The sequence below is a fragment of the Callospermophilus lateralis genome, chromosome X, assembly GCF_048772815.1.
Source record: "Callospermophilus lateralis isolate mCalLat2 chromosome X, mCalLat2.hap1, whole genome shotgun sequence".
NCBI lineage: Eukaryota > Metazoa > Chordata > Mammalia > Rodentia > Sciuridae > Callospermophilus > Callospermophilus lateralis.
This window is the reverse complement of record NC_135325.1, coordinates 92,831,599-92,851,627: the sequence shown is the minus strand read 5'-3', so window position 1 is coordinate 92,851,627 and position 20,029 is coordinate 92,831,599. Positions and strand designations below refer to the sequence as shown.

Sequence of the window (20,029 nt, the reverse complement as noted above, 5' to 3'; positions counted from 1 at the left end):
CATTTAAACAGAAACCTCTAGTTCAAAAATAACGTTTAAGATTGTTCAATGATCAAAGCGTTTTTCATCATCCAATACTGACATGATGAGAAGGAACTGGAGATATTTTCGAGATCTTGGCACAACTTCAGAGAGTGATAGAACAGAATGTGGAGAAGTCTTCCAAGTTTTGGAAGGCAGCAGTTTGGCTGAGGCTCGCATACACTGTAAAGAGAGGTTCCTTGAAAACATCTAAAGTCTTTTCCTACTTTGGAATTCTAAACGGTGGCAAAATTCCTGTGTGCCTAAAACTCAGTACTTGACTTATTTTCTTCTCCAGATGACTACCTAGATTTTCTGTCTGTGCTACCACTAATAAATGATTCCCGAGCGTTGGCAGTAAGCTTCTCAGTACGCTGCCTCATATTCCTTCGAAAAGCAGTTTCTATACATTCGGAAACAAATCCTTTTCATGCCGGCCTCATATATTTCTTTTTGTTTTGCAGAAAGAAAAAGGCGAAGCAACTTAGAGATCTGGGGACGTATCGCACAAACGACCTATAGTTTGCCTGGTGTCGTTTCTCCAGATTTTGGTACCCAAAGCAGCAGAACCAGGATTTAGCATCTTTCTTCTGATCATACATTTCTTAAAGCGAGCGTTCTGCACTTTAGAACATCATCTCTATCCAACACCTCCTTGCAGCCCGCCCCCTGGTTCCTTCCCACCCTCTACCTCGCCCCCCCACCCCAGCCTGCGCATGCGTCCTAAGAACCCCCTACACTCGCGGCACAGGCTGAGAGTATTGTCGGGGGCTATTCTCTCTCCCAGGAACATGGCGGCGAGTCAGGGAGGTGGTGGTAACAGTGGGGGCGGTGGTTGTGGTGGAGGTGGAAGTAGCAGTGGCGGTGGCGCGGCCGGAGGAGGAGGTGGCGGGGCTGGAGGGGGAGGCGGCGGCGGCGGCGGCGGGACCCTGGTGGTGCCCATCCCGGTACCGACTCTCTTCGGTCAGCCGTTCTCCAATGGGCCGCAGTGGAACCCGGGGAGCCTGCAGCCTCAACACACCGTGAGGAGCCTGGACCGGGCCCTGGAGGAGGCGGGCAACTCCGGCATCCTGAGCCTCAGTGGCAGGAAACTCCGAGACTTCCCGGGCAGCGGCTATGACCTGACGGACACCACCCAAGCAGGTGACAGACCGGGGGAAGGGAAACTGAGCTACGAAGGAGGAGGTGGGGGTAGTGGGTGGCTGCGTGGCTGCCTTGTCGGACTCTGCTGGTCTAGGCGGGTGCGCGGGGGCGACCAGACTAACAAAGTCGGAGCAGGCTGTTCTGAGCTTCAGGGCAAAGCTGGGAATACGGGTGTGGGGAATGCTGACTGAAGGATGTGTGCAAACTGGGTGGGATGTTAGGGGTGAAAGAGCATTATTGTTAAAGCGAGTTTCTCCAGCGCGGGTGGAAGGGAGGTATTGACACCTCTCTTAATTCACTTCTTCCAACTCTCCTGGATGTTCCTATCTTTTCCGGAGGATGGGGGTGGGGAACAGACAATGCATAAAATCATAATCTCTACATATTCCTTAAAGGCATACGTGCCTGCAAGAATGGCATAGCCTTTTTCAGACGGTAGCAGTATTGCTATGGTTTGTGTTACTTTCAATGCAGCTTAATCATCCTACATATTTTTGACTTCTTTCTTGTCACATACGCCTTAAAGACAGATTTTCTCATTTTTCTGGTGTTGAGAAAGTAGTGGTGGTTAAATTAGTATTTGCTGCAGTAGCAAATTAAATCATCAATCACTTACATGTCTGGTTACTGGGAGAAGGATAATCCTTGTTTTTGAGTTATGTTACGGTCTTTATTTTTATAGCAGAAAGAGCCAAAAATTTTAAGGGCATTTTTGAAAAAAAAATAACTTCATTCTTTATGGAGTTGTGGATTAATGGCTTTTCATTTTTGGTGAGAAATTGGCTATTGTAATATTCTTCGTGTACTCTCTGTTAGTCTTTGTTGTGGCTGGCATTTTTTGTTAGGAACACACTCTTTCCTCTCTGTCGTCTAAATCAGTGCTGCTTATTTTAGCTATGTTTTGGTTTGATGAAAGGGTTTTCTGCTTTTCATAATCTTTAAATTTGTTATTTATGCGTGTTTTATGTACTTTGCTGAAATAAATCATAGACAAAATTATTTTCGTAGATGTAGTCATTTTGGAAACAATAATAGTAAGTGAATTCACCCATAGTGAGAAGTAGTAAAAGACCTTATTTCCACAGCAAGATAATTTCAGTGTATTCACTTTCTTGATATTAAATCAAGGCATGTGTGTTGGAGGAGAATGGAGACTGGAGGAAAACCTAAATTTGAAGCTTTCCACCCTGTGATTCTCTCAGGCATTATCCTAAGAACTATGAATGCGTAATCGATACCTGATTTTGTAGTTTGGAAAGCACATTTGAGTATTTACTCTTTCACTCTGAACGGATTTCCTAAACAATATGTTCACATATTCACAACTCGACTGGCAAGATATTATATTACTTGATGTGTTCTTCAAAAGCTTCAAGAAAAATGGCTTCAGATTGCATCATTAGAGGGGTGTGTATGTGTGTGTATGCATGTGTGCTTATTGTTCTTTATAACCTAGAAAGGATTCATCTATCTGTAGGACAAAGTTTAAGCATCCCAGCTTGGCATTCAGGGCTTTCACTGTCCAGGTCCAGTCCATTATTGCAACATTATCTCCACAAACACTGCTACATAGAACCCTCTATTCAAACTAGGTCAACTCCCCTTCCTCAAATATGTGCATTTTGACCTCATCTTTGTACAAGGTTATTTGCATGTTTGGGATTTCCTTCTTTTCTCTACCTATTTAATTTTGTTCGAGCTCCCAGCTTTTCCAAGAAGCTGTCTCCAACTCCCTTAGTCCATAGCGGTCTCCTGGCAGTCTCCTGTTTCTTTGAATTCCCATGGTACTTATTGTCTTTACCACTTACTTGGCAGTGCTGGCTTTATTTTCTTTTTATGCTTGTGTCTTGCTGTCCTGAAGAAGATGGAGAGCCCCTTAAAGGCAGGGGATCGGTGATATCCTTGTTTAGTCTTCTCTTTCAATATTTGTTTTATTGTGTTTGATATTTCTCATAAATACAAAGATCCATCTTATTCAGTTATAACCTTTGGCTTTTAAGGCTTTAGTTGGTTTTCTGAGGCAAGTTTCAACACAATCCAGAACCATATTTGTCTTTGATAAACATTCATTCACCGTTATTTTTTTAGGAGGGTGATTGAACCCAGGGTCTTGTGCATGCTGAGCAAGTGTTGTACCACTGTGCTATACCCCTCACCTTTGTCATATCTTTATTAGTGTCTTTAGTAACATAGGACTTGTCCAAATAATTCCACTTCCTTTTATTTATTTATTTTTTCAGTTGAATGTATGTTCCTTGTGGGAACACTTCAAGATCAGATAGCGTAAAAAAAGATCTTTAGCTGTACCTTTTTTTTCATTTAAATGGGATAAATGTGGGTGATTCATTTGCCATTTGTTTTTGACAAAAATTTAGCCATGGAATATTTAGAGGCAATATTTTTCAATGTAAAGAGACCAATATTGATTATGTATAAATGAAAGTAGGTACACCAGAACTGAAGAAAAATTGTGTTAGGTTTTACACACACACACACACACACAAATATACATGCAAATATACACATAGTATATCCTCTGTTTGATGAAAACAACTCTGGTGATATTGTTGTACTGTACTTAAAATGACTTTCAGCAGGATAATATTTCAGAACCAAACTGATTAGACAAACATGGAAGGTTTAGTGGATTGGGAGGAGGCTAGAGGAAGGGAAAATAACTAAGACATTATCATGCTAATTAATCTAGGTGAGGGGTGGTGAAAATATGGGCTGGAACAGTATTGAATAAGGGGAAATTGATACATTTCAAAAGTGGGGAGGGCTTTTAGTATTTTGCTGTTCCTCACATATACATCAGATGAAATAGACCAGTGTTTCTTCACCCTGGCTATATGTTAGAATTGCAGGGGAGTTTTCTTTTTCAGTCTATGCCTGGGTCCCACCCCAGACCAATTAAATCAGAATTTCAGAGACCAAAAGACTTTTTTTCTGTTTTTTTCAAAAAACCTTTCAGGTGACCCTAATATGCAGTCAGAGTTGAGGAAATCCTAAAATAGCTCTTTTTTTTTAAGCACTTGAGAAATATTTGTTGAGTGGATGAGAACACAGAGTTTAGTGATTAACCTAAAGCCTAAAGAGGGTCAAAACCAAAACTAGGAACTAAGTATTCAAGTTCTGGTTCATTGTTCTTTTCAATAGATTTTTGTGAAGCTGAGACTCGTTTTTTCCCCCCATCATATAGTGAATAGAAACTTATTGGGAACCTAAAGTTTCTTTAGTTTTCACATGTAACCTAGATTATATTTCATGCCATTTGTTAAATTTGCATTAAGAAAATAGAGACCCCCAAATCACAAAATCTTGTTTTCTCTGTGAATGGGCTTTGCTATGAGGGAAAAGGGATAGTAGGCCGCTGTTGGCAAAATTGATCTTTGGTGTCTTTTTACCTCTCCCTTTGCATTTCTGGTGTCTGTTCTTCTTCACTCCCGCCTTCCCCATCGTGCTGCCTTCCTTGTTTCCTCCTCATGGCTCACTTCCTTTCCTTTACTGGGATGGAGCACAAAGCTGAATGATTGTTAACCCCTCTAGGAAATTAACATTTAAAGGGGGAATTCACTAATTTACTTTTTTGTAAACCACCAGTTGGTGGTTTTTGCTCATGACCTTTTTGAGTACATCTGCCTTCCAGATACTCCTTGATTTAAATTCTTCCCGTTCAAAAGGACATAAAATAAGGAAAGGAGCTGATTCTTGCTGTAGCTTCTTCTCTGAAATGGACTGTAGGTAGACTTGGCAAGATGAAAGGTTAGAATTTTTTGGATGCGATGGTAATTTGTTGACTCCAAAATGAATTTAATGGTTAGCCAAACAAATCCTGAAACTCATCACGGTTGATTCTGTCCCTAGTGCTACAAATAAGTGGATGCATTTCAGCCTACTGCAGCCGCTCCTTTCACTTGTTCATACAGTACACCCATCTCCCCATACTAGGGGTCCAACCCAGGACCTCACTAAGCTACTGCTCTATCACTGAGCTAGATCCCTAGCTCACACAGTGCCTTTTTATGTCTAAGAGCAGTAGGTCTGTGAAATAGATTTAGGAATTCTTACTCACAACAGATTGTGCTATGTCCTGGGTAATCACGTGCTTTCCTGTAAACCAAGAGTCAACTCTTGTATTTCCTACATGTGTTGGTTCACCTCTTCAACTGTGGGACATGGTGCATTGTATCAGGTTGCAAAATGGAGCCACATAAACATAACATGGTTTAGTGCCTTTAGTGTAATGAGCTTGTGATTGTAATTTTGTGGTAAGATTCAAATATCTGCCTTGTTTTATGTAATAAATGTCTTCCTGAAAAATTGAACATGAAGCATATTTTTGACAATTGACTCACATTTTAATTGCTGTAGATTAGATTTGAGTTGCTGAACTTTGTAGTGATTTATTCAGGAATGAATTCTATAGCATAAATAGTTGTCCCTTAATTTCTTTCTTTTGCAACAAGTTCACATTTTAAAATAAAATGCTAGTTTAAATTGGAGGGTACAGTCATCATTAAAATAACACCATTTATGTAGTTCTTTATAAATTTCCAAGTAGTTTTATATATATATATATATTATTCTATTGTATCCTAATAAATAGCGCTGTGAGCTTGGCAGAGTACATAGTAATTACTCCTTGTGGTTGAGAAAGGTTAAGTGATTTGCTGGCAGGCGTATGGTAGAGTGTGGGTTAGAGTCTAGGTTTTCCAGCTCTTACACTATCCCAATGTTGTTTGCACTGTAATGGTTCTCTCTTTATAACAAAACTATTATTAAAATAAACACTATGCCAATAATTCATTCTGAAAAATAAATGCTTATTTAACTTCATAGGTTATATAGCCATTGTTTGTGGTATGTCCTGTTTTGTTTTATTTACTTGCATGACTTTTTATACCTTTTGTCTGATGGTTTTAGAATAGAGTGATTAAGCTAGGATTTATTGAAGTCCAACTTTGGAAACATGATATGGCCAGTAGAAAGGAAGGAATGTGGTTCTTCTTCTTGTAGGTTTATAAAATTGTTGAATGTGTACAGAAATATGTATTACAATTAGAAAGGAATTACAATATAACAGTATTCAAAATAGTAGACTCTGGACACTGTACAAATAAGTGATATGGAATTGTGACATAAGGCTTAATTTTATTGGGGGTTAAATTAGTTTGGGAAAGCTTCCTAAAAAGTTAGGTTAGGGGCTGGAGATGGGCTTGCCTAGGATGTGCAAGGCCCTGAGTTGATCCCCAGCAACCCACCCCCCTGCAAAGTTCAGTTAGGTATTTGTAATACTACAAGTATAAGAACAAAAGTAGTTGCTTAGAGTGTTTTACAGTTAGGGTTAGTGGAAAGCTTTGCTTAAGATTTACAATTTAATATTTTAATTTAGATTATTTGTAATATGAACTCTGAAGCATTTATTTGGCATCAAAAACATAAAGGTGGACAAGATCCAGAACCTCATTGATAACATAAGAGGTGATGCTAGGGACACTTCACAAATAACAGTAATTCAAGACTTACAGCATATTGTTTTACTAGGCGGATGGTATTTGTTTAAGTTCCAAGGCACACAGTGAAACTTTGAAAAGGGGTATCATTCTCCCAGCCCAGCCCAGCAGCCCACTCTGGGTGATGCTTAAACTATATGCTGCCTACCCTCATTCTACAAAGGATGGATTTTTCTTAGAAAGAGAAATCTTTTAGTTTTCTCTATACTTGGGGAGTATTCAGGTACTTTTTGAAACATTGTAATACTCTTATAAAATCAGTTCTCTGAAAAGTTTCAGAAAGAGTTGTCTGTTTCTTTTTTACAGGAAAAATATACGTTATGCTTCAGGGAACCATTTAATGTAGTAAATGAAAATGGTATGAGAAAAATTTTTTTTTATATTTTATTTACATTTTAGTTTTCGGCAGACACAACATCTTTGTTTGTATGTGGTGCTGAGGATCGAACCGGGGCTGCACCCATGCCAGGGGAGCGCGCTACCGCTTGAGCCACATCCCCAGCCCCATGAGAAAATTTTTATAACAGTTTAAGTTTGTATTTAGTCTCACTTTCAACTAGTGCAATCTACTGAAGGTTAAACTTGAACCTTAAAAAATACATTTATTTATTTATTTTCATGCTGGGGATTGAACCCAGGGACCTTGCTCATGCTAATAAGCATGTATTCTACTATTGAGCTATACCCCCACCCACCCCCAAACTTCAACTTTATTTCTTCTTTTCAAATAAATTTAAATCCATAAAATTCCACTTATATAATACCAGTCAATGGACTATAGTAGATAATTAAAGAATACATATTTTATTTTGTTTGTAGTTGTAGGTGGACACAATACCTTTATTTTATTAATTTATTTTTTATGTGGTGCTGAGAATGGAACCCAGTGCCTCACACGTGCCAGGCAAGTGCTCAACCATGAGTTATAACTCCAGCCCCACATATTTTCTAATGTGTTTTTTGATATCAGAGTTTTTTTTTTGGGGGGGTGGTGCTGGGGATTGAAAACCAGGGCCTTGAGCATGTGAGGCAGGCACTCTATCAATTGAACTATATCCCCAGCTCCTGATGTCAGATTGTTTTTTAAGGAAAAGTTTTTTTTTTTTTTTTTCCCAAATAGGAAGTAAGTCCTTTCCTATTTGAGGACGCTTTTTATTCTATGTACTATTTTGTTCTTGCTTTATTTTTAAATTAATTATGTTAATCTCTCTGAGTACAATGTTACTCAAAGTGACAGAGAGAAATAAAATAACAGTGAAAACAACTTTTTATTTGAATCCAATGAAGACTATTCAATTCAAAACATGTGAATTTGGATTTCACTCAAAAATGGCTATGTTGATGATTATATCCCTAAGAAACTATTATGTGTGGCCTAGAATTTTTCCCTTAAAATTATGTGTAAATTCTTAACACTCTGAGCTAGTTGGCTGGGGATGTCTGTGGGAAATCAATTACATTTAAAAATACTTATGAATTAAAAATAGTAATGAACATAGATAACAGTGTCTTTACCCTATCTTAATGAGAATGTAAAGAATGTATTTGAATGTTGATTTTATATAAAGTTTGTAAAGTTGCCACTTTTAAGGAATTTGATTTCATAGTGGTATAAAACAAGAACTCCCACACATATCTATTATATAGATTAGATAGCAGTTTCCAATTGGAAGGGGGAATTTGCCTTCAAGGGAAATTTGGAAGTGTCTGCAAATATTTTTGATTGTCACAGTTTGAGGGGTGCTACTGACATCTAGTGGGTAGAGGTGAGCATCCTTCAGTGAAAAGCATAGTCCACCACAACAAAGACTTTTCTTGTCCAAAATGTCAGTGGTTCCGAGGTTCAGAATCCCCAGGTTAGAGTAAGATAAATGTCATAACTGAAAACAAAGTGCAATACATGTTCAAGAGGGAAAGATGACATTTGATTGGATTGTTGGAACATCAAAAGATATATAAAGAAGATGAGAAATTGGCTTTGAAAGATTTTATAGTTATGCGCAGAGGGAGAAAGCTACATGAATATTGACATCCCAGAGTCTCCTCAAACTCAGTATTATCAAGTAGTCAATTCTTGTTATTGACCCTAAGTCCCCTCATCAACCAGATCAGAAATTTGAGAGCAATTTCTGACTCCTTCCTTTTCCTCAACCTAATCTAGTTAAGAACTAGGATCTGTTGGTCAGAGATCTTTGAATAGCTTTCAGATCTGTTTCCTTCCTGTCTGTTCTCACTGCCATTGTTATTATTCAGCTTCTCTTCTCTTCCTCAACTGCAAGTGAATCTGTCAACAGTTTCCCAGTTTCTGTTCTCTTTGCCTGAAGTTTGCTTCAACTCCACACTAGCTAGACCATTCTCTTCACTGTGCAAGTCTGATTGTTATTTGTTGCTAAAACACCTTCAAGCCAGTTCCCTAACAGTGCATTTCATAATCTTATTTCCTTGGATTTCGAGTTTTGCAAAATTTTTAAATGTAAAAAAAAAAAAAGCTAAAACACACACACTGTGCTTCAACTGTGGTAATTTTATATTTTACTAATCAATGTTAAGTTGCTAAGATTCATTCAAATTGTGTGAAGTTGTAGTGCATTATTTTGGATGGCTGCAGGATCTTTCTTTGAATGTAGCACACTTTATTATTTACTTTCTCACTGATTGCTATTTACATTGCTTTCCCTTTTTTCTCTTGTAAATAGTGCCACTATAAAATTGTATGTCTCTTGTTTTATATGTGTAATATTTTTCTTCTTGTACACTTGGGAGTCTAGGTTATGTTGAATATCACTGTTCAGACTGGTTAACAGTTTACATTTCCTTGGTCATGTATAATAGATCTCATGAAACTATATTTCTTTCAATATATAGTATTGTCAGGCTTAAACATTATGGCCAAATGAAGTTAAAACGGTATTTCAGTGAAGGTTTTTACAATTTAAATTTCTCAGATCACCAATGATGTTAATATTTCCTCAAATATCTGTTGGCCATATGTGTTTCCTGTACTGTAAAATAACTTTTCTTTGTTTTTGCCTATTTTTTATTGAATGTCTTTTCCTTATATAGTTTTATGATACTGTATACTATCTCTCTATATGTACCAGAATTTTGTAATTCTTCTTATGCTAATCATTTGTCAGTTTTGTATGTTGTAGGTATCATTGTCTAGTTTCTTTTTAAATTTTTTTAGTTGTAATGGACATAATAACTTTATTTTTTATATGGTGCTGAGGATCTAACCCAGTGCTTTACACATTAGGCAAACACTTTACCACTGAGCCACAACCCCAGCCCCAATCATTGCCTAGTTTTTCTTTTTAATATTTATTTTTTAGTTGTAGTTGGACACAATACCTTTATTTTATTTATTTTTATATGATGCTGAGGATCAACCCCAGGACCTCCCATGTGCTAGGCAAGCACTCTATGGCTGGGTCACAACTCCAACTCCCATTGCCTAGTTTTTAACTTGCCTTTTTTGCTTTTTAAGGAAGTGTGTTTTGAAGAATAAATCTTTTTTTTTTTTTTTTTTTTTTTTGAGAGAGAGAGAGAGAAAAAAAGAGAGAGAGAGAGAGAGAGAGAGAGAGAGAGAATTTTAATGTTTATTTTTCAGTTTTCAGCGGACACACAACATCTTTGTTTGTATGTGGTGCTGAGGATCGAACCCGGGCCGCACGCATGCCAGGCGAGCGCGCTACCGCTTGAGCCACATCCCCAGCCCTTGAAGAATAAATCTTTGAAAAAATTTAAAAATCTTTGAAATTGTAATAGTCAAAAATTTTCAGTCTTTAATTTTATTGTTAATGACTTTTTGTCTTCTTTAAGAATGTATTCAATATGCTGGGCACTGTGGCACATGGTGTCTGTAATCCCAGACCCTCCTGAGGCTGAGGTAGGAGGATCTTGAGTTCAAAGCCAGCCTCAGCAAAAAGCATGGCACTAAGCAACTCAGTGAGACCCTGTCTCTAAATAAAATACAAAATAGGGCTGGGGATGTGGCTCAGTGGTCGAGTGCCCCTGAGTTCAGTCCTCGGTACCTGCCCACAAGAATGTATTAAATACATTAATCTACATTTTTTTACAAAGAGTCTTAAAGTTTTATTTTCAGTTTTTAAGTTTCAAGTCAATATGGAATTGATTTTTATCTACATTGTAAAGTAGTGGTTCAGTTTCATGTTTTAACATATCGATCATCTTTTTCTCAATCCACCCTTGCCTACTTCTTTTCTTTTTAACATTTTATTGAAAGAGAATTCACAAAATAAAAATTCATCCATTTAAAATATATTGTTTGGGCTGGGGATATAGCTCAGTTGGTAGAGTGCTTGCCTTGCATGCACAAGGCCCTGGGTTTGATCCCCAGCACCAAAAAAAAAAAAAAAAAAAAAAAAAAAATGTTGGTTGTTAGTTGTACACCCATCACTAGAATCTAATTTTCGAATATTTTCATCATCCCAAAAGAAATCCACACCCTTTGTCCCTCCCTGTTCTCCCTGCCTCCACTCTACACCATCTTACCCTAGGCAACCACTAATCTACTTTCTTTCTGTATAAATGTGCCTATACTGACATTTCATGTAAATGGATTCATACAATCTGTGGCCTTTTGTGACTAGCTCCTATCATTTATTATAATGTTTTCAAAGTTCATTTATATTGTAGTGTGTTATCAGTACTTTATTCCTTTTTATTTCTGAATAATATTCCATTATTATTATTTATTTAGCAATTAATGGACAATTGGATTGTTTCCACTCTTTGGGTATTATAAACAATACTGCTGTAAACATTTATGTATGGGTTTTTGTGTAGATGTATGTCATCATTTCTCTTGAGAATATATGTAGGAGTGGGATTGGTCCTGTGGTGGTTCTATATTTAACATTTTGAAGAAATGCCAAATTGTTTTCCAAAGCGGCTGCACCATTTTATATTTCCATTAAGAGTGTATAGGATTCTAATTTCTCTACAACACTTATTATCTTTTTTTTTTTTTTAATAACCATCCTAACGGGTGTGAGATGGTATCTCATTGTCGTTTTGATATCTGTTGCCCTGAAGACTGATGATGTCAAGCATTGTTGCATCTGCTTATTGACAATTTGTATATCTTTCTAAGAGAAAGGTTTGTTCAGGCTCTGTCCATTTTCTAGTTGAGCTGTCTTTTCATTACTGAGATATAAGAGGCTTTTAAAAATGATGTATATAGATGCCTTATCAAACATATGCTTTGCAAATATTTCTTTCCTATCCAATTCTGTGGGTTATCTACTTTGAAAAATAAAATTAATTATTTTTTTGTCCTGGGGACTAAACCCGGGGGCAGTTAACCACTGCCACACTGAGCCACATACCCAGCCCAAAATTTAAAATTTTAGATATAGTCCATTTTATCTTATTTTATTTTATTTTTTATGTTACTTGTGCTTTGGTCTTTCTTTATCTTTCCCCATCCCCTCATCCTCCATATACAGTGATTATACTTCAATTATGGCAGCTGTGATCTTTTATTGCAATTAATCTTTCTTCTACTGTATCATGCACCATCAGTTTAATAATTTTCCTGAAAAAATAAACACTACCACAATAAATGCATATATAGGTTTAAGAACTGTTATCATTAGAAGAAAATGTGCATTTCTCTTTTTATTGGCTTTAGAGTTGAATGTAGAAACTTTGTCATTTCAAAATCTCACATAGTGTGTGATGCACAGTAGTTATTTAACACATTTTGTTCAATTACGCCTGCTTTTTATCCTGGTGCCTTTTTGAGGTGTCTTTTTGCTTTTCATCTGTGTTTTCCACTACTTCTAATATATGTACCTTGTTCTTTAGTCAGATTGGACCTTTCATCATCTTTCTGGTTTATTTTGTTTTATTACTATTATTTTAAAAAATATATTTTTAGTTGTAGATGCACCCAATATCTTTGTTTACTAATTTATTTTTATGTGGTGCTGAGGATTGAACTCAGTGCCTCACATGTGCAGGGCAAGTGCTCTGTCACTGAGCTAAAGTCCCAGCCCCCTTGTTTTATTATTTTTAAAAATGAAAAAAATAATCCAGGGGTTGGGGTTGTGGCTCAGTGGTAGAGCACTTGCCTAGCCTGTGCGAGGCCCTGGGTTTGATCCTCAGCACCACATAAAAATAAATAAATAAAATAAAGATTGTGTCCAACTAAAAAATAAATACTAAAAAAACCCAACTATTATGTATAACTGTAAAACTCTAATAAAAATAGCTAGAGGGCTGGGGATATAGCTCAGTTGGTTGAGTGCTTGCCTCAAATGCACAAGGCCCTGGGTTCAATTCCTAGCACCACAAAAAAAAAAAAAAAAGGCTAGAAAAAAATGAAAAAAGTATTAGAAAATATTAGAAAAAAGTATTAAAAAGAAATAACACATTACTGCTTCGTAAGCAGAGATGTGATTGGTAAACTTTATTATTTAGAAATTAGCTGTAGTTTAATATATTCCTATATTCCACCATTGGATATATTTTTATTTTGGAGTAGTTGGCTACTTATAAATATTTAAGTTAACTATTCAATTAATTAATAAATAGTGTTTATGACATTATGTAATAAGTTTGGTATTAAAAATAGTAAATTATAAAATGTTTTGAGGATTAGTATGTTCTTTTAACAAATTTAATACTGAAATTCATATTTATAAATGAAGTCTAAGAAAAATTGGGAGATAAATGCACATTTTGTGATGAGATTTGGGATTTTTGCCAGTTGTGTTTCAGTCTGTGTTGGTCTAATTTTCTTCTCTTAGATTGGTCTGTTGTCCTCCATTAACTGTGGGTGCAGTGAAGATCAGGGATCAACTACCTTCAAGTTGCAAAATTCTGTCATCCTTAGTTGGATCAGAGTTTAAAGGTTCTCACAAACAACAGCTCTGCATGTTCATTGCATTTCATCTTATATAAAGCCTCATCACTGAATTTTCTCAAATTTATCAGTGTACTGTTGGTACCTTAAAAGTCTTTCTGTTGTAGTCTGTTTTATGCTCTCCTTCTAAGTTGTTCTTTCTGAAAGTGTTTTTCTTTTCCTTTTTTTTTAAGAGAGAGAGAGAGAGAGAATTTTAATATTTATTTTTTTTTTAATTCTCGGCGAACAACATCTTTGTTTTGTATGTGGTGCTGAGGATCGAACCCGGGCCGCACGCATGCCAGGCGAGCGCGCTACCGCTTGAGCCACATCTCCAGCCCCCTGAAAGTGTTTTTCTATGTCACTGTTGAACTGCAGACAAATATTTTATAACATGTTTTTTTTGGTGCTGGTGGTGGGGATTGAACTGAGGGCTTCTTTCATGCAAAGCACAATCTCCACCACAACATGAGTTTAAAGGACTGCCTAGCCGGGCACAGGCATGGTGGCATATGTGTGTAATCCCAGCCACTCAGGAGGCTGAGGCTGGACGATTGCGAGTTCAAAGCCAACCTCAGCAATTCAGCAAGGTACTGGACAATTCGGTGAAACTCTTGTCTCTAGATAAAATATAAAAAAAGGGGCTGGTGATATGGCTCAGTGGTTAAGTGCCCCTGATCCTGTACCTAAATAAATAACTGACTGACTAAAAGTACATTGTTTAGATGCACCCTAATTTATTTAACTGTTCTTCTATGGCTAGGTGTTGAAGTTACTGCTTAATATAAGTACACAGCCAAATGCAGTTGTGCCCTTGACTTTACATTGCTTTCCCCTAGAGGAATTTAAATTCCTTTAGAGCAGATAATGCATTCTGTATATAAATTCCCTACAGTATTTGGTTCAGTGCTGTGTCTCTCTCAACAGTTAATCATTAATGCTTATCAATTGTCTGTCTCTGTGTGTGTGTGTGTGTGTGGGGGGGGGGTTGTGTGGTTGTTTTGCTGGGAATTGAACACAGGGCCTTGTGCATGCCAGGCTTCCTCTACTACTGAACTACATCCCCAGCCCCAACTTATCAATTTTAAACTTAAAATTATGAGAATGAGCTTAGAAATTTCATGTACCAACTTTTTAATACTATATGTGTAACCATAAACTGTAGGGGAATGGTTCCCCCATGATGCCTTGGTGATCTTACCTATCTCCACAAAGGCCACATAAGTGAGGCTCAATCATAGTCTGACTCAAGTCTTAGGGGAATACTCTGTGATTCTCCCTGGTTATGGCAAGACAGACTGATTGGGGAGGAGCTGTCACAAGGCCATTTCTTACCGACCCCCTATCTTATGGGAGGGTGCCCCCAGGCAGTTTATTAACTCCTTTCTTCATTCTGGTGAGGCATGGGATTTTCCTTCAGATACAGCTGCAAAGATAAAATTGTGTAAAGTTGATTCAGCAACGGAGCAGCACACAGTGTGTGTTATCTTTCACTTGGTCCCTCCAGTTGGGTTTTGACTTGTGGGTCTAAGGGACATAGGGAGCTGATACCATGCTGATGGTGCATTCTCTGTGTTGGTATTACATTGTCTGAATCCATTTTGTCTTGCTGGCAGGTGTTGTTGTACTGAAGTGTAGGGGCTGCTTGACCACTTAACATAAATGAGGGGGGTTTTGGACTGGTTTGGAGAATTTTTCATTACTTGGTAATTAGTCAACTTCCTATAAATTGCTTTTAATTTCAGGATCCAATATTTAGTGTTTTGCTATTGAACAGCTCAATTAAGGGCAGTCCTTGCTCTCTAAATATAGTATTATTTTAATGGACACAGTATGCTGGCTTAAGAGTAGTCTTAATCAGAATGAATCAAAGATGAAGTAGTTTTGTCTACCACAGCAGCTTGCATTTAGGTTTTTTCTTTGTTTTGTTTTTGTCTTCCTTTCCTTACTTTTGTTTCAGAATCCAAAGTCAGCTACAGCTATCCTGGGAAGTCATTTTGACGCAGACTTTTCTCATATTATATTGGATTTTTCTTTTTCACGTAATAGAAAGGTACTAAGGTATTTTAATGCACACAAAAAATATAATGTATAAACAGATTCACTTGATTTTCAATGGCTAGTTGGCCTTAACATAGGCAGAAAGATCACCAGAGTCAGATTAATCATAAATCAATTCGCATGTCCTAGAGATGGATGTCACTTACTTTATTAGTGGATGAATTATAACAATTCAGATGTTACAGGGTTTTTTGGCATTAAGAAAGTAATTTACATGAAAGTACAATTTTCACATTAACAGTTACATACTTTTATTCTAAATTTTATTTTTATTTTTAAATATTTTTATTTTATTTATTTGTATGTGGTGCTGAGGAATGAACCCAGTGCCTCACCCGTGCTAGGCGAGTTCTCTACCGCTGAGCCACAACCCCAACCTAATTTGTATTTTTAAAATGATGACATGTAGTAGAATGGCAATATAATATGACATTGCACGGTGGTGTTTTGTGGCAGACCAAGTTATTTCTGCATAAAAATAAAATGACTATACATAATACCAACTCATAGTTACCTTATAAGTGTTGGCATTTACCATTCTTATGAATGGGATATATATGGTTAGAATTTGATTTGCCTTGTGAAATACCTTTAAAATAGTATACTATTATTGTGTTTTTCTTTATTGGTACTGGGGATTAAATCCAGGGCCTCACACATTTTACCACAGTACTACACTCTCAACAAATAGTTGTGTTTTTCTTGTAATGAAAGCAGTGCTTGCTTATGATAGAAAATTTGGAAACTAAAAGCATAGAGGAGAAAATACGAATCACTCCTCATTTTACCAACATTGAGTAAATATTAATATTTTGGTATATTTCTTTCATAACCCTATACTCCTCCCCTGTGCTATACAACTAGTTTTCAGAGGTTTATATAGGAGTGTATAAAGTGTATGTGTGTATGTGTGTGTGTGTGTTTGTGTGTGTGTGTGTGTGTATGTATATGGCACTGGGGATTGAACTCAGGGACACTCGACCCCTGAGCCACATTCCCAGTCCTATTTTGTATTTTATTTAAAGACAGGGTCTTACCAAGTTGTTTAGTGCCTTGCTGTTGCTGAAGCTGGCTTTGAACTCCTGATCTTCCTGCCTCAGCCTCCCGAGCTGCTGGGATTACAGGCATGTGCACAGCACCCAGCTAAAATGCATATTTTTAAAGGAAGCAATAGGTTTATATTGTGTGTGTGTGTGTGTGTGTGTGTGTGTGTGTGTATTTACATTCTAAATGTTACATTATTACCCTGTAAACATATTTCCATGTGAAGGAATTGAATCTATAATGTGATTTCTAAAGGTATAAGATATTTCATTATAAAATTATATTTTACTTACATTTTACCCTATTATTGAACATTTCAGTTGATTCTAATTTTTTATCATTTTAATTAATCATGGAATAAACATTTTTTTTTTTATTTATCTCTATTTGGTTTAAAAGATGACTAGAGGGCTGGGGATGTAGCTCAGTGGTAAAGTGCTTGCCTTGCATGTGTGAGGCACTGGGTTGGATCCTCAGCACCACATAAAAATAAATAAAGATACTGTGTGTTCATCTACAACTAAAAAAATATTTTAAAAAAATGACTAAAGATTACATTTTTGGATCAGTGGGTATGAACGTTTTTATGGCCATTGATTCATATTGCTAAATTGCTTTCCAGAAAAGTTGACTCAATTTGTATTCCCTCCAGTGGTATATGGAAGTTTCCAATTCAAAATAGCCTGTCAGCACTAAGTAGTAACTTTAAAACCCCTTGAATTTATCTTAATCTTTACATTGAATATATTTTCATGTGGGTGTTGATTATTGATAATGTTCATTTTTAAATGTTTATGCCCTTGGCCCAGGTTTTCTCAATGAGTTGTTTGTGTCATTTAGCTTTTGATAGACTGAAGTTATTATTTATTTTTTAGTATGTGAATCTAGAAATCTTTTATGTGTGAATTCTTCTTTTGTTTGATACTTCCCTATTGTAATATTAGGTGGCTATTCAATAAAATGGTTTTTTTTAGTTTTCTTTTTTATGGTTCACGTTCATGTTTATCTTTTTCCTCCATCTGGATTTTATTTTAGAAGTTATGTGATGAGGTTATAATATTTGTCTTTTGAAAATAAAAAGTTAATTCAAGAACCATTTAATAAATAATACTACATTGATTCAAAATGCTATATAAAATATGTAAGTATTGAAGTACAGTGCCATTTTTAAATGTCACTTTGATGTTTTGAATGCCATTACACTGACTCATTAGTCATTATTTCTTGGTGAAACTGAAAACCTTTGTAGAATCTCCTGCAGACAACTCTGCATAGAGTGGCCCACCCTCCCCCCTTTTTAATAAAGTCTTGTCCTTCCACGTGGCTTAATTGTTGCATGACTCACAGTCCTTTTCTCACTGAGCGTGCATGTAATCTGCCCTCTGGTTAGCAGCTGTGGTTTCTCCTTGCAGCATCTGTTTTTATTTGCACCCTTGCTTCTCAAAGTACTGTGCTCAAAATGAGCCTTCCATCATTGGTTGCTGCAGGTGGGTGAGATCTAGATCTGCTTGTTATTATTTCTCCTAATTGTTGGTTTTAAAGCATTTTTTTTCAGGACTGGAGATGTAGCCCAGTGGTAGAGCATTTGCCCAGTATGCAATGAGGCCCTGGGTTCAATCCCTAGTACTATAAAAACAATAAAGCATTTTTTCCAGTGTCTACTTTGTAATTCATTTTGTGTCTTCACTGTATTATGAATTAATATTTTAATTCATCATAGAGTATCTTAGAAATTCTGTGACTCATTATATTTTTCTCATTCAACAAGATTTCAATGTTATAGGCTATTCATTATCTTGTCATGAATGACAGCATAATACCCTTCTAGAAAATACTGAATCAAGAAATCACCTGTCTTTGCAGAGGGCATCTGTTGAAAGCAGATGCCAGAGCCATGGGGTTGTCATTTCCCATCATTCTCCAACATCAGAGTCTCTAATACTTCAAAGACACTTTCCATTCTTGCTTCGACAGACAGCTGTGGTGCCTCCTGTTTTCTTGTTGTTTTTGTTTCTAGTCTTGACAGTTCTTTTAGATAGAAAAATAGATAAGGAAGCCTTAAAATGGAAGATCATTCTAACCAAGTTTTTTATATTATAACTGTATTATATTTGGGTAATAGCAATTACCAAAGAATAGAGAAAATTTAAATTTTTATTTTCATGTTAGGAAACTGAAGTATCTAAGTTGTCTCATTTTTGTGCACTCTGCTAAAGCAAAATTCTGTGTACATATTCCATTCATGAGAAATGAATATGATGATCATTCATAAGAAATGACTATAATGATCATTTTAGATTTTTATGAATGTTATTTATTATTCACTATGTACAGGTTGATACATTTCTCTTCATTTCTATTGCTTATTTCTTATGGGATTTTAGGTTGCTGTGGAATGTTCTCATTTCCAATAGCTCTGAAATAGTGAGAAATTAAGCAATTTTGGCAATGTTTTATAGATGGTAATCAGGGGAATCAGAAACGCAATTTAAATCCAGTTTAGTGCTCATCTGCTTAAATGTTCCTCTTCTTTTTTAATCTGTAAGACATCTGTGAACTTTGGGATATACCCCAATGATGATACAGTATTAGTTCAGTCAGAAAATCTTTATAAAAATTGCAGTTTTGTAGAGCTAAGTAGAGGTCAGAATATTTGAAATGTGAGACAAGAGGTCGTAACAGTGGAGGAGTGGAAAATCACACATAGATAAGTTTAGAACTCCAGTACTGTTAGTTAATACTAGTATTTTTTTGACATTGAACATGTCATTCAAACTATCTTTGCTTCATATGTATAATGAGGAACAATAGCTACCTCATAAGGTTGTTCTCAGGTTTAGAAATAATCTATTCAAAGCTCATGGCAGGACTGGGGATATGGTAGATTGCTTGCCTAGCATGCACAAGGCCCTCAGTTTGATCCTAGCACCATAAACAACAAGAAACACCAAAATGCACCCATGGCATTCTGATCTAGCATATAGAGTGTGTGTGTGTGTGTTTTATATAAATATAATTTATATTTCCATTCCATATATATGTATATACATACATTTATTTATTTATTTTAGATAGGGTATTGCTATGTTGCTCAGGCTGGTCTTGAACTCCTAGAAAGCAGAAAATTCTGTGGTGTTATCTCTATTAATGATGAGGATGTGTTCCAACAACACATTTCAACATTAGATATTTTATCAGAGGCAAAAATGATCAGGCTTTCAACTATTACGTAGGACTATTTAAAATAAGAGAGACTAAGGTAATCTGTGTTATTAAATATCACATTAAGACAATTACTGTATCTTAGTTTAAGTTTTGACAATTTGTACAAAAAAAAACCTTTAAAGCTTCACAATCTTTTATGTACTGAATA

At 36.3% G+C, this 20,029-nt stretch overlaps 1 protein-coding gene across 4 annotated transcripts in view; it reads left to right on the top strand.

The window, feature by feature from the left end:
* Positions 1-812: 812 nt before the first annotated feature.
* Positions 813-20,029, top strand: part of Lrch2 (leucine rich repeats and calponin homology domain containing 2) — a 99,157-nt gene continuing 79,940 nt past the window's right edge. For all 4 annotated transcript variants that reach the window (XM_077106553.1, XM_077106552.1, XM_077106551.1 and 1 more), the window contains exon 1: positions 813-1,164. In XM_077106553.1, coding sequence (XP_076962668.1) covers positions 813-1,164 — 352 coding nt within the window. The remainder of the gene's footprint in view (positions 1,165-20,029) is intronic.